Here is a 14,511-nt window from a genome sequence, read left to right as displayed (position 1 = left end):
AACAAGGTGAACTGCAAGAGGAAAGGCAACGCCTACGTGTACTGAAACATGCACAAAAAGTCAGTGCTGACAACAATCCAGCAACCTGCTATATCACCATCCTGCAGATCAGACCTTAATCCTATCTGTTGTTTTCCTGTTTATGACTTGTATTTTTGGCTTACTCCACAATTTTATATCTTTATTGTAATAGAATATCCTTAGTCTTTTAATTAGTGACATAATACTGAACATAGTTAAGTTCAGGTTATTGTTGGTTCGGCCCTCTGAAACAGCTCAGCGTTCTGATATGCCCCTTTGGGAAAATTAATTGCCCTCCCCTGCTGTAGATAATTGATCCCATAGATGATGATTTCATTTATTAAGGGAAAAAGCTATCCAAACCTACCTGACCCTGTGTGAAAAAAACAAACAACTTTTAAACATTTGTTTTAAAAAAAAAATGCTATCTAGGTTAATTGTTTTCTTCTCTTGTGCCAAAAAATGTCGGCCAATTGCAATCTTCAATTTTTGAGCAGTTTATATTATAACAGAGAGGAGAGGATTAAGTCATGATTTTGCAAATATTCCACCTTGTAGTGCAGTTTGCACAATTTAAAAAAAAAAAAATACACTCACCCTGCAAACATTACTGATGAGTGACTCATCAGCAATGTTTGTATAGTGTACCTAAAAGGTTGCATAATTTTGCTGAGAGATCTTTTACTTTGTGGTAATCTTAGATGAGTAGTTTTATGGACAAAAACCACCAGGTGATTCAGTGTCCCCTTAGTGCTAATGTGTAAGAGATGTTGGTGTACTATAACTGAAGTAATGTTGTTAAGTCCTTAAAGTCATATTCTTTTATTGTCATGACTGTACTTGAAGCTATTTTTATTATTGTATGACACCTGATTTATAAGGAATATGGCTGAAGTAAACTAAAGTCTAAAATACTTAGTCAGTCATTTGTTTAATAGTAATTTAACAATATATAATTCACATGTAAAACTGTGAATTGTAATTTTAAATGGTTTAAAAGCATGTAGAATAGCATATGTAGGCAAGTATATTTCTCCTCTTTTTTTTAAACCAAGAAGCAAAGACTAAAAGGAAAAAAAAGAAACAGGGCAGGGTTTGGTGGTTGAATCATCCGTCCGCACCAATGCCAAAACCAAATCTACGCCCTTGAGTTTGGCGTTGACAAATCGGTGTCAAAGTTAATTTTGACACTGGAAAACATCGTCTTCCGTGAATGAGTGAATTACTATCTGTGACAATTTCTTTGAAACTCCACAATTTTAATGTAGGTGTGACTGGAATTTTTTTTCTTCTTTTTTTACATTTATTGAAGCCTCTTCATACTTTGTCTTTTAAATAATGTATTCTGTGGTTTATGCTAAACATCTAATGCCTCTAAAATAAACTATGATCACTATAAAGGTCAGCTTGAAAAGCTTGAAAAGTTTCTATATTTGCCCTCTGTTCATTTGTTTTTCTGACAGTCTGCCCAGTATTTAAATGCATTCTGAGAGAAGGAAGAAAGGAAAAGGGCCCAGTGGTTATGACCTAAAGAGAATGCGTAACAGAAATAGACAGTCAATTAGGTGTAATTGAAAACCTAAGGTCAAAGGTTCTGCTGAAAAGCTTGTGAATGTGACAACTCGAGAATGAGATGACGTAGGATTTTGAATTGATACCATAGGTTCATCTACTAAAAAATGTGTTAAAACTATATGTATATATTTTTTTCTACAAGTAACTGATTAGTAATGACAGTAACATGTTTGAGGTAGGTGCCTGGTACTAAGAAGTTATTTAAACAATGACATTGTTCATTCCATACAAAGAACTACAAACTGACTAATCCAAGTTTTGTTCAGTTGCCAAAGAAATACGTGTCACTGCCAACTGCTGCACCTATAAGAAAAAAAACAAAGGGGAATAAACCCACAGCACCTCGAACACAAAAACATGAAAAGCACAGTTATACATATCAATAGTCTTCTGGGGCATGAGAAACATTAAAACATAAAGACAATAAAATCTTTCCTCAGCTTTCTTACAATGAGCAAACACCCAACTTTTTTAGCCATTTGTTAAACTGTATTGAAAACACAATATTAGCACATAATGAGCTCAGACTCACTGCAAAGCCTCCTAAACTTTACTTTAAAAATGAAGCAGCTCAACTCACACAGACCTTCCAAAGCTAATATACACCTCTGCATGCAAGCCATTATTATTTGAATTGGATGCTCTTTGAATCCTGTGATAGACTGCAGACCTGTCCAGGGTGTAATCTGCTTCTTGCAAGACAACAGGCAGCAGTTCTTATCATCTTGCAAGAGGCAAGATGCACCTCGCCTCTGGTGGAACTGAACTTTATAAAGATAAGATAAGTCTTCACTGTCATTGCACAGTACACTAGTACAACGGAATTGGAAACTCCCTTGTCGGCTCCATGCACAACACAACACAGTAACTTAACTTAAAGTGGATTTATAGGTTGCAAGGAAGGTACACTGAAAAAAGTGATATTGTCTCCTTTTAAATATAGCATATTATATTTTGGTATATCTTTTCAATTCAAATGAGTAATTCCTGTCTACATATATAATTCGAGTAACTCCAGAATACATTCCCTGCGTTTTAATCCAATTAATTTTAGTTAATTAAATGTAGCTCAAAATGCTTAAGTATGTTTTTCATAGCCTCCTGCTGGGCCATTTTGCGCATGCGTTAGGACAGGCCACCATTTTGCACGCGGACTGAAGAAGCGGACTCTTTGTGTGCTGCAAGCGGGCTCAAGTTAATCGCACAACTTCATATAAAGGTGGTCTAGCTTCGGTAAGTAAACCTTTTACGGTCGTTTTTGTTTTATTTTTTTTACCTCAGTCAAAGCATGTTGACTCTTTAAGACGTGTGCACATGGAGAAAGAAGTCTAAGTAGTTGTACACCTCTGAACTTTGTCATGAATTTGACTTAAGCTAGCTATGTGCTCTATTAGCTACTGCTCTATTAAAAGAGTAATTGTATTGATGCGTTAAAATGTCATATGTTTTTAGCTTAGTTCTTGTGGCACACTTTGTACTAACAAATTATGGAACGAGGCAATTTCTCTGTAGTTAGCTGTAAAGTTCACTGTACAGACGCCTGCAGTTTTAAGTTGAGAAATCGTCCCTCCCGCCACAACATTGGCATTAAGGAATAGTCGGGCGGGGGAGGGGGCTTCTGAACGCACCTGCACAGTCAGGGGTGCAGTAGGAAATAAGTAGGATTGGCGTTGCACAACGTCTTTTGTGCAGAAAAAAATAATGGTTGTAAACTGTGGAGGAGAATAACTCAGTGGTTGCCAAAAATGTGAGATCAAAAGGCACTGAGAGTGATGTTTGTCAGAACTGAAATTAACTCAGAAAAGAAGTTGCTTCACTTGATAGAGCTGTTGAGTGCAAGACCTGTCAGCGGTCTGGTTTAGCATTTAAAGCCTCGCTACGTGTTTCCAAACCGCTGCATTTAATCTCAGAGAAAACTAACACAGAGAAGTAAAGCAAGTGTGTAAGTTCATCTCTTTATGTTTGCATAGTATTTCCATGTTGAGCTTAACAACCGATGTATGGAGCCACAGCTGGACTGGCTGTCGGAGTTTTGTATTGAGGGGGAAAGGAAGCGATTTGTTTTATACTTCAGCTAGAATGAAAAAAGACACAAAGCTGGAGTTATTCGGTGTCTTCATGCTGAACAGCTAAAACTTCTTCCCTCATTCTCCCCCCTCCCTCTCCTGTTGCTACTTCAATCATGAAACTGATCGATTATCAGGTGATCGGCTTTTCTGTCGCTAGTCTCTCTCATTTGTTAGTCACCCAGTTTGCGCTAGAAAGAGGAAAACGGCAGATAAACAACAGCAGCACGTTTAAGCTTGATAAGCTGTTGCTAGAATTTTTTTAATATTACTTCTAGTATCCGCTTATGTTTTCTGGAGCCACAGCCGTAATAGCTGCTGGTCATGATAGTTTGGATATGTGGTGAGAAGGAAACATGAAGGTGAAACCAGGAGAAGTTTTTACTGAATCGTTAGAGCTGAACAGGTAATGAAGAAACAGGTTTACATTTTAGGTCACATGAATGAGTTGAAGGGAAGTTATGAACTGTTTATGAGAGACAAATAACACCAGGATCCTTTTCTATGTAGCTGACATCTGGTAACTGTGCAGGGGCGGATCTAGCAAAGTTTTGCCAGGGGGCCAGGTAGGGCATTAACAGGGAAAGGGAGACACAAAGACATAATTTTCTTTCTTATTCTCATTTAAAATGTCTAGCTTTTAATAAATAATTATTCTAAATCTTACTACCAAAGTGGTGATCTGGTTAAATGTATAGAGATCCATTATTGTATGTAGTAAATATTAAGTCTAATATATGCCCTAGTAATAGTAGTACATATAGCACTTTTTCCTTTGGGAAGGTATGCTGTCTGCGCTGTCTGCAACTGTATTGAAGAAAAATGTTGAATCAAATTATTATAGAAAAATAATTGATTTCTGTGCATTAAAGTAGATTACGTCAATTAAGCATTATCAGGCGAAGGGTGCGGGGTGGTTTCCTAATATTTTTGCTGGGAGTTGGCAGTCCTATTAGTTAGTTTAATATTTCTATGTACTGTTTAGAATACCTGAATAAGGAGGATGGTGTAAGTTTTTTAGGTTGATCAGTATTGCTGAAGTATAAAATATTTTGGGTGCAGTGTATTTTTTGCATACAGGTATAACAGAATAGCTTTAATGTTTTGTTTTTAAAACTGAGTATGAACTTATACAAAATGCAGCAAAATATTTATAAAAACAGTTTTATTTATTATAAAATACACTATATCGGATTCATATCGGCATCGGCAGATAATCAAATTTATGATATCGGTATCGGACATAAAAAAGTGGTATCGTGCCATCTGTAGTTTGCACAGAGGCACAAGTAAGATTTGTTTTGTTACAAGGGAGTATCATGAAGTAATGCACTAATGGCTTGGAAACGGTAATTGTTTGTCTTTCTAAAGTTTTTTTTTTTTTTTATTTGTCTTCCTTTTCTGGCAGATTTTCTTCCCCTTATGTGTTACTGTTTATTCAAGAAGATGGTGTTATTTTGGTAAGTACATGCAAATTCCTTACATATTTATCACAACAGTATTTGTCACAGTATTGCAGGGACAAGTTTATCTATCTCATCTTAAGGGTTCTTGTGATTATTAATATTGATATTAATTAATATCAATTAATATATATGATTAAATTTCTTTTATCCAGGACAAAAGAAAAAAAAACTTGCGAAAGTGAAATGAAAAACAGGAATTTAGTTCTTGTGAGTTAAGAGGATGCAGAGCATAGGGTTAGATGGAGGTGGATCATTCACTGTGGTGATCCCTGAAGGAAACAGCCAAGAGAAAAAGGATCAGATTGCAAAAAAAAATGTGGTTTGTTTGCATACATGAGTCTTTACGGTACCCACAGGACTCCTGAAGTATAAGTACTCTGAAGTTTGCAGAGCAATTTCAGAGATGTTTGGGGCTTACATGGCAAGCATGTTTTTAGTTGCACATCTAAATTTTCTCTGCTCTCTGTTGCTGATGGCAGAGTTCTGCCCCGCTGACCTCACAGGTGAGACACTCCCACCAGTGGACAAAGAGCACAGGAAAATGTGTTGCCAACCACCTGAAACAGACAAATATCTGCTTTTTAAAACCCTTTAAACCCGTTAAATGGACTGATGCCATTCATTTCTTCTTTGATTAACAGTAGTAACATCCTTCATGCACTGTATACTAACCCATATGATAATCATGCTTTATGAAGTGATGGCAATTGCATTGTAGCATTTAATGAAGAAATAACAAAATAATCATACCAATGATTAAGCACCAGTCTTCTTTTTGTGTGTGTGTGTGTGTGTGTGTGTGTGTGTGTGTGTGTGTGTGTGTGTGTGTGTGTGTGTGTGTGTGTGTGTGTGTGTGTGTGTGTGTGTGTGTGTGTGTGTGTGTGTGTGTGTGTGTGTGTGTGTGTGTGTGTGTGTGTGTGTGTGATACAGGTAAATGCTGAATTCCAGTGTATTACAACACTTCAACTGGAGATGACCTTCGCGGCACAGTTAGACAGAATTACACCTCAGTTGATGACAGTTTTCCAGAGGAAGGGCGGTGTTTCTGGGCAGAAACTTGCCCACCACTTGCAGATCATGCAAGAGGTAAATCTGAATATTGCAAATTCTATTTGGATTTCTTTTGTCTTAAGTGGCAGGTCACTGGTGAGTCCAATAAGCCGTTTTAGGTGACCAGCCAAGCAATCTAAATTTTGAAATTTCATATATAAATTTTATTTACTATGTTTGAACTGACATATGATAAAATTTACTTATTGCGAATTTCAGACATTGTTCTTTTTTCCAAATTGGTTTAATCAGCAACTCTCTTTAAACAGGCTGAAAGTGATGTTAAAGTGAAAAGGGAAGCAGTTCTCAGGGCACTTTGCCTCTACCTTGGTGAAGAGGACGGAAGCCTTATTCGGGAGTTCTTTGTAAGTCATTTAAGTCATTGTAAGCAAGTCATCTATACACACACTTTTTAGATAGATATCTGTGTGTGTGTGTGTATTACACACACACACACACACACACACACACACACACACAAACGACTAGATTGGAATTTAATTGTAGAGTTAATTGTTTTTTCTTTTACCTTTTTATTAAATGTTTAGGACATTGAAGGAGATGATATCCAGAGAGACCTGAAGAAGCACACCATGGGCATTTATGTCATCAACAGGGAGGATGGACAAAATGGACATTATGATGACATTGGAATATTTGTTGAAGGGGAGATAGTCATGGACAACATTGGATCTCTGGCGCAAGCTTGTGCATTGATGCTTGGAGTAATCTATGCACTAAACCTAGCCTTCCCCAAGGAATTGAAGGACTATTATGAATTCATTTAGAAAGTGTTGATGGGATTCGATGGTGAAAAGCTCTCCCCCAAAGTCTTTGGGCTGAAGAACAAAATTGCTACTGGATAGGAAGATTTCTAAAATAACACATCAAGAGAATGCTGTTATGTAAATTACCAATGACTGGTGCTCTTGTGAATAGGAGTGAAACTCTTGTACAACCATCATTTGTTCTGTGTTATGTTTCGATTGAACATTTTAACTTTCAATAATGAATGTTTCACGTGTGGTACATTTGAGTAGCTTGAAGAGCAACTTTGTAATTATTCAGTTATCCGGTTGTTCAGTCTGACGTCACTAGCTGTGTCTGGGTCTAAACTCCGCTGCAGGTCCATATATCAAACGATCACTATGGCATTACTGAGAGTTGAAAAACTGTCTAAAGTCTTTCATCTTTAATAAAATGATCAGCGTTCTGCTCTACCAGGTGTAACAATTGAGTTTAACATCCAGGCATCCATGAAAACGGAATTTATGACATTAAACGGAGTTAGAAGTTAGCAGGGAGTTAGCTCGCTAGCTTCTATCTAAATACAATATAGCATGTCCTGACTGCGGGGTTTTGGAAACAAATTAAAACGTACAGCTCTGTTATCACTTCCAGCATAAATGAAGACAGAAAACTAAACAGCAGTGACGTTTGTAGGGTTACTGAAGTTGGGCTAGCTGGTATATAATGATGTGCTACGTGACCGCTAGCGACACAGCTATGTTAGCATAATATAAACAAGCTAACTTTTTTTCCACTCGATAAAAGTTAACGTGAGTGTTCTCGGTGGTCAGAAACAAATGTAATCGCATGGCAGGATGCTGTAAAAGGACCAAACTTCAGCTAGGAGAACAACTGAGATAATCCATCCACAATACGAGGTTAGTCATTCATATACTGCTGCATGTGTTGGGCTGTAGTTACTTCCTAAGGTTTTAAAAACTGAGCTTAAATAAATGATTAGCGGTAATAAAAGCCGAGGAGGTCAACAGGGATCACTGACTGTTTTAGGAGCTTTTTGAGATCAAATAGAAGAAAATACATAACATTAAACATGTTAACAACACAAAAGCCATATTAAACGCAGACTACTTTAGACCCGGAAGTAGGATTCGTCGCGTCATCACTGAACAACCGGATAGCTGCTGCCCTGCGTATAATCAGTGTTAACTCAACCGGATAAAAAAAAAACCATTCATGATTACCACACTGCAGCACACTGGTAACACTTTAAAGACTATTAATTGTTTTGAAGCGAGTATGTTAGGTCAGAAAATATGTAAAACATTCAGAATCTTCAAGGAAGGACTAGAATGGAAAGACAGTGGTCAATAAGCAGTAAGGAAAACACAAGTTTAATTTTAAGTCTAATTACCTTATTAAAATGCAATTTCTAAATATGGATCGCAGAACAGCAAGTCTGAAACTGGTTAGTTTGTGGATGCATCAGTTTCTAATTGTGATACATTATACTGCTGGTAGTGTTTTATTCTTTTATGTAAGGAGTTTTTTTTTTTTTTTTTCTTTTTTAGAGGAAGAGAAACATTGGTTAACATTTCTCTTGTCTGTTGTTTCTGTTTTGTTTGAATACAGCTTTTTAAAGCTACTAGTTCATAGGCAAAAGTTTTGTAATTTGTATTATACAAATTGCAGCAATTTCCCTTAGAGATGTGGATTCTTATTCTGTTTGCAACAAATTTTGCATTAATAAATGATGTGAAAGAATGTTGTAGTTTTCATTATTGACGTTTTTAAAAACTACAAATCAGGGTAAGCAATATTTTTTAAGTAAACTTAATTGAAATAGAGAGAAATTAACAATTTGATTGATTTGAATATAAGTTTGGGACATAAGTGTAAAGGAAACAAATTATTCTGGTACATTTAACACGACCTTAGTTGGACTTACTAATAATATTTGACTAAGACGTATCCACAACAGTTAAGTTAAAGTAGCTTAAAAATATATGTTGGTTTTACTCAAATTAAATTCAGTGTACTTAAAAAATATTTCTGGATTCAAACAAATTTATTTCGTGCAACCACTTGTCATAAAAAAATTGAGTAAATTGAACAAAACATTTTTTTCAGTGTATGAACAAAGGAATGGCTTAATAAATGTATGTTTATTGCACATTGTTATTATTGTTACTGTTATTTTCCCCTAAAAAAGTTCAGGGAGGTAGCCAATCAGGTCAGGTGTTATCATTGATTAGGACTATTGCCCTGTTGCAAAAGCTGTCCTTGAGTCTGTTTGTCTGCCACCTCAGCAGCCTGAATTTCCTGCTAGACGGCAGAAGCTTAAACACCTGGTGTCCTGGGTGTGTACAATCCCGTAGGATTTTGCATGCCTTCTTGAAAGAGGGAGTGCTGTACAGGTCCTTCAGGCAGGGAAGAGGATGTCTAATGACTTTTTTGGTCATAATGATGATCCTCTGAAGTGCCTTTTTGTGTGCCATGGTGCAGCTGGAAAACCATACACCGATGCAATATGTCAGCACACTTTTGAGCAACGGTAGAAGACGATCAGCAGCTCCTTCTTCAGGTCCATTTTTCTGAGTGTTCTCAGAAAATGGAGACGCTGTTGTGCCTCCTTTAAAACCGCCGAGGTGTTTTAGCTCCATTCGAGGTGTGTGTCTATGTGCACACCCAGGAACTTGAAACTGGACACCCTTTCAACACATTCCCCCGTTGATGCTGACAGGCTGCAGCTCAGAATTTCTCCTTTTGAAGTTGACTACCAGCTCTTTTGTCTTGGTGATATTGAGGTCCAGGTTTTTGTCTGCACACCAATCCGACAGCCTCTGAACCTCAGCTCTGTATGCCGTCTTGTCTCCCCCAGAGATAAGCCACACAACGTTGGTATCATTTGCGAACTTAATTACTGCGTTGTCAGGGTGGGTACTAACACAGTCATGTGTGTACAGAGTGTACAGTAGGGGACTCAGTACACAGCCTTGTGGAGAGCCGGTGTTAAGGCTGAGGATTGGGAAAAGATCAGGCCCCACTCGAACTCTCTGTACATAGTCTGAGAGGAAGTCTCTGATCCAGTGGCAGGTGGTAGAAGGAGCTCCGATATCCAGCAGTTTTACTATTAGTCTGTCCAGGAGTATCGTATTAAAAGCAGAGCTAAAGTCAACAAAGAGCAACCTGGGATAACGCCCCTGTTGTTCCAGGTGAGAGATGGCGGTGTGGAGTGTTGTAATGATGGCGTCTTCAGTTGATCTGTTAGCTCTGTATGTGAAATGGACCTGGTCGAGTGTGGGTGGCAGGCAGAACATGATGATAACAGGTGTTAGAGCAATTGGTCAGAGGCTGCTAATGGTCCGCTTAGGCAGTGGGACAATTGTGGCTGACTTTAGGCACAGCGGGATGCAGGACTGGGACAGTGAAGCGTTGAAGGTCTTAGTGACCTTCTGGTCTGCACATTTTTTTTAGGACCCTTCCGGTCAACCCATCTGGACCGGTGGCCTTCCTGGGGTTCACTGCCCTCAGTGTGCACCTCACCTCATATTCCTGCACAATGAAGCTTGGGCTGCTGCTGTCGTCCGATGTTTTAGCCGCGGCTGCCTCTGGTCCCTTCACCTCAAAGCGTGCAAAGAAGTGCTTCAGTTCCTCCAGAAACGCCGCGTTGCCCTCAGTCAACATGGTATTGCCAGGCTTGTAGTTGGTTAAGTGCCGAACTCCATGCCATACCGGTCGTGAGTTATTGTTGTTGAAGTGGTCTTCAATCTTCCTCTTGTGTGCTGCCTTCTAAATATTAGAAGGTGGATAGATAATATTGTAGCATCTGACCTGTAGCATCTTTTATTATGTGCATGCTGCATCTTGTTTTCAATGTAGGTTGTTTTGTCTACAGTTTTATAGATGTGCATCTTCATTAAATTTTTTTTCTTTTGGACCAAAAGCTAATAGCAATTTTCAGTTCAATTCAATTTATATAGCACCAAATCACAACAACAGTCACCTCAAGGCACTTTATATTGTAAGGTAGACCGTACAATAATACATAAAGAGAAAAAAACCCCAACATTCATATGACCTCCTATCCGAGTCTTTCTCCTATGTGCTCAGCTGTCTTAGAGCAGTTTGATCCTGTCTCCCTTAATGACTTGACTGCGGTAGTTAGTAAACTAAGATCATCACACTGCCCCTCTGATTGTCTCCCCCCAAGCTTGCTTAAAAAAGGATGAAGTTTCAGCTTTCAGCATTCAGATGTCTGAACATTATATTAACCGCAGACCTTTAAATCCTATTTGAAACCCTAAAAAAGCAAGCCAGTAGAATGATCAAGTCAGAGTAGTGCTAGACCATAAATCTTAAAATTCAGTTTAGCATTGCAGTGTACTACACAAGCATGTGTTTGAACAACTACATTTTTTTTTACAATTGATTTCAAGAGATTGGGTGAGATGAGGTGTCATTGAAAACCTGTTGCCAGTGAGAGGTTTCTACCTACTACTTTGAATCTGTCAAGGAAATGTAATTTATCATGTGTAAGGAATCTGAAACACCATCTCATTCTAAACTGTCACGGGGCAGATGTGTTAGGTAACATGTAAACTGAAAAAACAAGTCCAACTACACAAGTATGTGCTTGAGTAAATCTATTTTCTAACATCGACAGCAAGAGATGAGGTGCAGTGTGGTTGAAAAGCTGTACAGCCAGTTGCTGAAAATATAAATAATATATTATTTTTGTTCTTTTGTCATTAAAAATGGCCAAAACAGTCTTGTACAGCGTGAACAACGAGTTGAGCTGTCAGGTTTCACTGTATTCTACTTTTTCCTACCAATGGGCTATGTGACACATGCCACTCACTTCTTACTGGTAAGATAAGTGATATCCCACTATAAAATCATACATCTTAAAATTCAGTTAAGCATTTGAGTACAAAAAGATTTATTTATAATGAAAATAATTGTAAGTTTCTTCTTAGTACTCTGAATCTGCAAAGGAATGTATGCAGCATTTCCTCCTGAGCGGTCACAAGGTAAATGTATTAAGTAACAGAAACAGTAAATGTAACATCCAGCTACATAAGTAGGTGCTTGAGTACCGTAAATGTATTTTCTATCATCGACTGCAGGAGATGAGGTGTGGTTGAAAACCTGGACAGCCAACTTAACCCTTTCATGCATGAATTATGACAACCTCCATCAGGATTTTTTCTTAAGTATTTTTATTCATCTTTAGGCATGAAAAGACGAATGAAAATACTTATGAAAAAAATCCTGATGGAGGTTGCCATAATTCATGCATGAAAGGGTTAAATAACAATAATTACAACGAAACACGTCAAACATCTATAGTAACCTTAAACGACCAGTGGATGGCAGGGTATGGAGTGACACGTCAGTGTAGTGGTAGTCCAATGTAGTGGTTTATGTGCAAGTATACCATCAGCACTGACACAAATACAAGAAAACAGCCTTTGAATAGCTGTCCACTGTAGTGACCAGTATGTGTGAAAGGGTTAAGAAAATAGAAATAATATATTATTTTTGTTCTTTTGAAGCATGAAGAAGGCACTAGCTATACTTATTTTCTTTAACTATACAGGAGCTGAGTCAATTTTGTAAAGACAAGCCCGCCTTTTTTTAAAGGGAGCATATTTTATGGTAAATAAATAAAGAGGAGACTGAGGATATTTGGGTTAACATGGACATTATGTTCAGAAATAATGTGTTGAAGAAGGACATGAACGTCTAATCTGACTTTTTAAGACTGATAATAAATGTATGTCGAAAAGAGATGACGAGCGCATGTGTTTTCTGCCTCGTTTAAGAATTTCTGAAGTCTTTCTGTTGTTGCTGCTGATGGTGATGATTTCATCTGTTCTCCCTTTAAAGTGGCCCTGAGGTCCAATACATAACATTTTAGAAAACACAGAGATGCACAATACAGACAAAAAGTATTGGGTTACAGATCATTTTCAAGGCACTCAACAATAGTATGGGGTTGTGTTTCTGTGGCTGGAATGGGTTTCTTAAACCTTTTGGATATTTTGCACAATTCCATGATTCTGACTTTGTGGAAACAGTTTGGGAGAAGGCCCTTTTTTGTTCGAGCACGACTTTTCCCAGTGCACAGAGCAAGGCCTGTTAAGCTATGATAGCTTGACTTGCAGACACACAGCCCTGAAGGGTTGAAAATTTCAACCCATTTCCAAATTAATGCCTGTGGATCTAGAATAGGCACTGATTAAAGTTCCTGTAGGTCAGTGGTTCCCAAACCTTTTTTTGCTAAGCCCCCCCCCCGCCCCCCCTTATTTTTTTACAGGAACCCCACCCCTGGCACAAAAACATCCTCCAAACACGCACAAACATATTTGTTTTCAGTCTCCATTGCAGTGTATTCACACCTCAAACCTTTTGTAAACAGTTAAACAAATAAAAGTAAACTGCAATAAATTACAGGCTGCAATAAAATAAACCACTAAACAATTCATCTTTATGGTGTAATTATTTTTACATATAGTTGGTTTTTTGTTTGTTTGTTTTTTACTGTGTGACAATATTCAACATTGCTATCAATACATTATTCAAAAAATGTGTCCATGCAAAATAGATTCAAAAACATAAACAACTGTGGGATACTGTTTTTCTGTGATTTGAACCGGGGGAATAAATTGCGAAAGGATCAGCCTGATATTATTTACTGTATAAAGAGCTAACATTGCCAAAATTTCATTATAAGAAGTGTTTGTGAACTAAAAATCAAGAATGTGGGATCCTGTTTGTCCGTGATTTGGACAGCCCAGTGCGTGCTACCAACACAGGGGAAACAAATTCTGTCGGGAATACCCTCCTTGGCACTGCCGTTGTGTAGGTGAAGCCAAAGGCAAGATATGCTTCATCACCCGCAATGGCTCTGTGCCCCCCACTTTGGGAACCACTGCTGTAGGTGTACAGCACGGTGGCACGTTGGTTAGCACTGTTTCCGCACAGCAAGAAGGCCCTGAGTTCAATTCCACCACAGGTGCATGCAAACTCTGTGTGGAGTTTGCATGCACTCCCCGTGTTTGCATGGGTTCTTCCCAGGTACTCCGGCTTCCTCCTACAGTCCAAAGACATGCAGTTTGTGGAGATAGGTTAATTGATTAATCTAAATTGCCCTAAAGTGAATCTGTGAGTGAATGTGAGTGCGAATGATTGTCTGTGTCTCTTTGCGTTAGCCCTGCGACAGAATGGCGACCTGTCCAGGGTGTACCCTGCCTCTTGCCCTATGACAGCTGGGATAGGCTCCAGCGCCCCCAATGACCCTGGAAAGGATAAGCGGAAGCTTATGGATAGATGCTGTAGGTGACCCAATACTTTTGGTCATATTGTCTGTTATAGTCTATTTCAATATTAGTGAAATACCAACTCTGCCATTGCCGGTCCCAAGCCCGGATGAGAAAGGAGGAGGGTTGGGTGTGGGGCTAGCAACCCCACCCTGTAAAAACTCCAACTGCTACGGAAACAGCAAGTGAATCTCATTATCGACTGAATCAGGGCGAAGATGATCGGCAACCCTTAATGACGGCAGTGGAGAAAAGCCCTCG

The 14,511-nt window shown here is 38.4% G+C and overlaps 1 protein-coding gene across 1 annotated transcript; it reads left to right on the top strand.

The window, feature by feature from the left end:
* The first annotated feature begins 2,543 nt into the window (after positions 1-2,543).
* On the top strand, positions 2,544-7,244 carry LOC308402126 (uncharacterized protein). Its single transcript, XM_080890748.1, has 5 exons — positions 2,544-2,829; positions 5,071-5,122; positions 6,059-6,214; positions 6,448-6,543; positions 6,727-7,244. The coding sequence occupies exons 3-5, from the start codon at positions 6,101-6,103 to the stop codon at positions 6,964-6,966; spliced, it is 450 nt and encodes a 149-aa protein (XP_080746874.1). The 5' UTR covers positions 2,544-2,829; positions 5,071-5,122; positions 6,059-6,100; the 3' UTR covers positions 6,967-7,244.
* The last annotated feature ends 7,267 nt before the right edge of the window (positions 7,245-14,511 follow it).

The sequence above is a fragment of the Rhamphochromis sp. 'chilingali' genome (genome assembly GCF_963969265.1).
Source record: "Rhamphochromis sp. 'chilingali' genome assembly, chromosome: 9".
NCBI lineage: Eukaryota > Metazoa > Chordata > Actinopteri > Cichliformes > Cichlidae > Rhamphochromis > Rhamphochromis sp. 'chilingali'.
Note: the sequence above shows the minus strand (reverse complement) of the source record. Positions and strands in the feature narration are given on the sequence as shown.

What these genes read in the sequence shown, in the direction of transcription:
- LOC308402126 (XM_080890748.1), top strand. Translation starts at nt 6,101, where the DNA reads ATGACCTTCGCGGCACAGTTAGACAGAATTACACCTCAGTTGATGACA. An exon ending in ACTTGCAGATCATGCAAGAG is followed by an intron (nt 6,215 to 6,447) that starts GTAAATCTGAAT and finishes CTCTTTAAACAG; the next exon opens with GCTGAAAGTGATGTTAAAGT. An exon ending in GCCTTATTCGGGAGTTCTTT is followed by an intron (nt 6,544 to 6,726) that starts GTAAGTCATTTA and finishes TTAAATGTTTAG; the next exon opens with GACATTGAAGGAGATGATAT.